The sequence below is a fragment of the Coturnix japonica genome, chromosome 4 (genome assembly GCF_001577835.2).
Source record: "Coturnix japonica isolate 7356 chromosome 4, Coturnix japonica 2.1, whole genome shotgun sequence".
Classification (NCBI taxonomy): Eukaryota; Metazoa; Chordata; class Aves; order Galliformes; family Phasianidae; genus Coturnix; species Coturnix japonica.
Window position 1 is genome coordinate 53,934,698 of NC_029519.1, and position 3,812 is coordinate 53,938,509.

Consider the following 3,812-nt stretch of genomic DNA (forward strand, 5'->3'; position numbering starts at 1 on the left):
GTGCCTTTGGAGGTGCAACCTCTATCTCCTCAACAGAGAGTGATTTGCCCGCTGCCCAGGCAACTGCAGCTCTGCATCGGATAACCTGGAAGAATGGAAGCGGTGAGGCTGTGTGAGAAGATGCACCTCTGAGAAGGAGTAACTGATTAAAAAGAAGTAAACTGATGGTCTGTCAAACTCTGTCAATAGCTCAGCTCCAAGGAAGTACTAAACGCTAACTCTGCCCTGGCCTGTGCCCTTCCAATGACCAGTTCAGCATCCTGTTCTTTTAATGGGATCCTGTGGTCTCCCTCTTGCAAGCTGTTCCCTAGGGGAGGAGAGGACCTAGGCACTTTGTAGAGAGTGTTTTTTACAGCTAGTTAGCTGAGAAAGGTCATAAACACGGTGCAGTTAATCAAGCAGCCGTACCACCTGCAAGGACAGCGAGAACATCAGGATGCCCTGGGATGGTGAGAAACTAGCCATGGTTCTGGGAACTCAGGAAGGGTGTAGCTCTCAGTATGATAACAATAAGCTGCTAAGATACTCTGGGATGGTATGTAATTTGGAACGAATGATGAGCTCCGCTTTTGCAATATGTATGAGCTAATTATCCGTATTATAAATGTACACTCAGACAAGGAATAAATGAGATTAGCTGATCATATGTCAATGACAGGTGTGGTCGTTTTTCTCCCGCCGTTCTACAACAGCACTTCTGGAAGGATACTGAGTGTCACAGCGCAATCCTGGAGAAGGAGTGTGGAGCAGAGAAGCTGCTGGCATCCAGGCAGCATTCATAGCAAAAGAGCTACTCAGTTTCCAGTGGGAGAAAGCTGTGAGAAGCCCCCCCTTCCCGTGCTGGGTAAGCTACTGCCTCACGCAGATACTGATGTTCTGCAGCTATATGGGAGCAGAGGCTTGTGTAACTCAGAGAGGTTTGAGTGAGAGAGGGAAGTCAGAGAAAGGATGGTCTGCAGCCCAGGTGTGCTGGCTGAGCCATTCCCAGGGTATCTCAGTGCGTGGGGGGAAGGAAAGAAGGCAGCAAGGTACCCTTACTTTTCCAGAAGTGGCCATGTGGTCTGAGAGGAGCTGTGTCCAGCAGTGGCAGAGGATGGAGGCTTGGTGCCGTCTGTCCGTCCGGACGCGTGTCTTGCGGGGAAGCCCTGAGTGCAGCTGTGCACCGCTGGCTGCAGGTGTAGGCAAGGCAGGGGCATGCTGGGAGTCCTGGAGGAGGGCCAGAGGAAGCTCAGAAGAGAGTGGGAGAGGTGGNGCTGGGAGTCCTGGAGGAGGGCCAGAGGAAGCTCAGAAGAGAGTGGGAGAGGTGGTTCTCCTGGATACGGGGCTGGGCGCTGAGAGTTTAGTGAGGGGGGAGGAGGTGGGTAGCAGCAGCGAGGTACCAATGGTTGGCAGCTGTGCTGTGTGAGGAATTAGCAGAAGTCCTCCAGGAAGGCTTTTGTTGTGGCTCTGCCTTTTGGAGAGGCCCCGTGCCCTCTGAAAGGCACATCAGAGCTCAGAGAGTTTTCTCTGCAGTTGCTGGTGGAAGTGCTAGAGGGAGGAGACTCCCATCACCAGTCGATCTTCCTTAGGCACCACTTGTTGTCAAGCGGGGAACTTTGTCCTGGCAGCAATTTGCCCCCAGTATTTGTGAAATGGTTAATATTTAATGTATTTAAGAAAGAAAAAAGAAAAAAAAAAAAAAGAGTTCAGACTGATATGGTGAGGTCAGCTTCCTCCTTGCTATTGGCAAAGAAGCCCAAAACCCAACTTGCAAGTCATGTGAGCACTCTCAGGCTTCTCCAGTGCAGAAAGGCATTGCTAATGTGCCTTTCAACTGGCTGAGCTGTCCCCTGGGGCTCAGTGGCCCTGTTTTGTGACTGTGGTTTCAGCCCTGTGGAAGTACAGCCGGGCAGCCTGTTCTTCATCCCTGCTGGTTCAACCCAACATCTGTGTGGTGAAGATCAAGTTCTGCCATGCTGCTGTCAGGAGCCTGAGCGCTTGGTGTTCTCAAACCTTTGGGCTCTTAGGACGGTGAAAGTGGATTTTGCATGATTTTGAACAGGTCATATCTGAAGAAGTTTTTTGTACTTTTTTCCCTATATTTTTTTACTTGCTTCATTTTGTTTTTATGATCCTCCACCCTGAAGACTACTGTTATAATCTGTAAAGTTCCTGCAGTAGGAAGTGCCTAAGAAGCACCATGTATCTGGCACGTGTTGGACAATTTCTCTCTCTGGCCCTTCTATCCCCACTAGCTTGGTTTTATCAAACCTTTTTTGAGTTCTCTTGAGCTCACGATTTAGCTGCGTCATGGCTGTTAGAGAAAAGTGGCTTTGTTTCCACGGAAAATATTTTCTTAGGTGCCAATGAGAGCTGAGACAATATTCCACTCTTGTTTCTACTGAATCCACATTATTGTAGACGGGATCAGTTACTGCAGATGGGATCTGATGTTGAAATGAATGTTGGGTATGACAGACTGTGTCAGCAAGTGACATGGAGTGAATGAAACACGTGGTGATCCTGAGAGAGGAAGGACTGGCAGCAGTGTGGGCTCTCTGTCCCTTGGTCTGAGTCACAGCATTCAGCCAGATGAGATACTGGCCTAGGTGGACGTGCACGTGCAAAAGTGTGTGAGGTGTTTGGTGTGAAAGTGTGCAAAGAATGTGCAGCTCAGAAACATCAGCACCTATTGTTTCACAGCACTCTGCAGGAAGAGTTTGTAAGACAGCCTTTATTTATAGAACTGTTTTCTCAGGAGAGGATGGGCGCAGGAGCGCTGGCAGAAGCAGCACAGCTGACAGGATCCTTGTGCTTCTGTCTGTACACTCCATGAAAAGGCAATGGGGGAGGGAAGGGCCCACACAGGGGGGCATCTGCTGGACTGTGTGCTGCATTCATGCTGCCTGATCGCGTCCTTCAGAAGAGCAGCACAGTGCGGATGCTGGAGAGGGAAAATGGAAGGCAGGAGTTACAAGTGGTGCTACTGGCTGAGTTGACGTGATGACAGAGATGCACCTTCAAAGGCGCTGGTGCATCACTCGTTCTACAGGTCCAGAATCAGGATCTCACCTTTTGCCTGCACGGAGCAATTCAAATCCCTCGTTGATTTGAGCAAACGGCAGCGTGTGTGTGATCAGCAAGTCGGAGTTAAATTTCTTCTCCAAGTAGCTGGCAACTAATTTGGGGATGGAATCTCTCGTTTTCCAGCCTGGAAAATGGGAGAAATTGCATGCAGTGAATACTGGAAAATAATGAATGTTTCGGTAAAAGAGACCCTGGTGGAGTTGGTTGGTGCCTGAAGTGTTTAAAGTGGGTCAGCAAGCATGATAAAAGTTATCTGCAGCATTTATTATTGTTACTGCTGTCTTACATTGTATCGCTTCCAAACACAGACACTCTTCTATGATTCGGCGGGAGGTTCTTACTGTGTGGCTGTATCTTCATGATGTGCGCATTGGGTCACTGTTCTTTTTCACTTGTGGCTTTAACATCTGCAGCCTCCAAAGAAGTCTTTCTGGGTTGCTGCCAACCTTGAAATCCTCATAATATTTAAAGAGGCAAAGTGGATAACAGCTACTAGGTGGAAGTTCGTTTTGGGATGAACTGAGTGCATTGCTGAACCCATATAATTCATTATCAATGAAAGCATTAGTGTGTGTCCTGGGAGTGTATTTATTCCAGTGACACATCTGGGAGTCCCATGAAGGAGAAAATTAAAATGGCTAAAATTGCTTTCCCAGCTTCCTACCTCCAATCAGAGAACCTTTACAAGTGCGCCCACTGAGTAGAAGGAAAGGATCAATGGGAGCTGTTGAACCAGCAGGGGTTTA

The 3,812-nt window shown here is 48.5% G+C and overlaps 1 protein-coding gene and 1 pseudogene across 1 annotated transcript in view; both read right to left on the reverse strand.

Annotated features, from left to right (window-relative positions):
- Nucleotides 1–1,157, reverse strand: part of LOC107313656 (alcohol dehydrogenase class-3) — a 14,989-nt gene extending 13,832 nt beyond the window's left edge. The window contains exons 1-2 of the mRNA XM_015862101.2: nucleotides 1,039–1,157; nucleotides 20–85 (exon numbers count right to left, since the gene is read on the reverse strand). Coding sequence (XP_015717587.1) covers nucleotides 20–85; nucleotides 1,039–1,056 — 84 coding nt within the window. The 5' untranslated portion in view covers nucleotides 1,057–1,157. The remainder of the gene's footprint in view (nucleotides 1–19; nucleotides 86–1,038) is intronic.
- A 1,536-nt stretch (nucleotides 1,158–2,693) lies between these two features.
- LOC107313628 overlaps nucleotides 2,694–3,812 on the reverse strand; it is a 15,452-nt pseudogene continuing 14,333 nt past the window's right edge.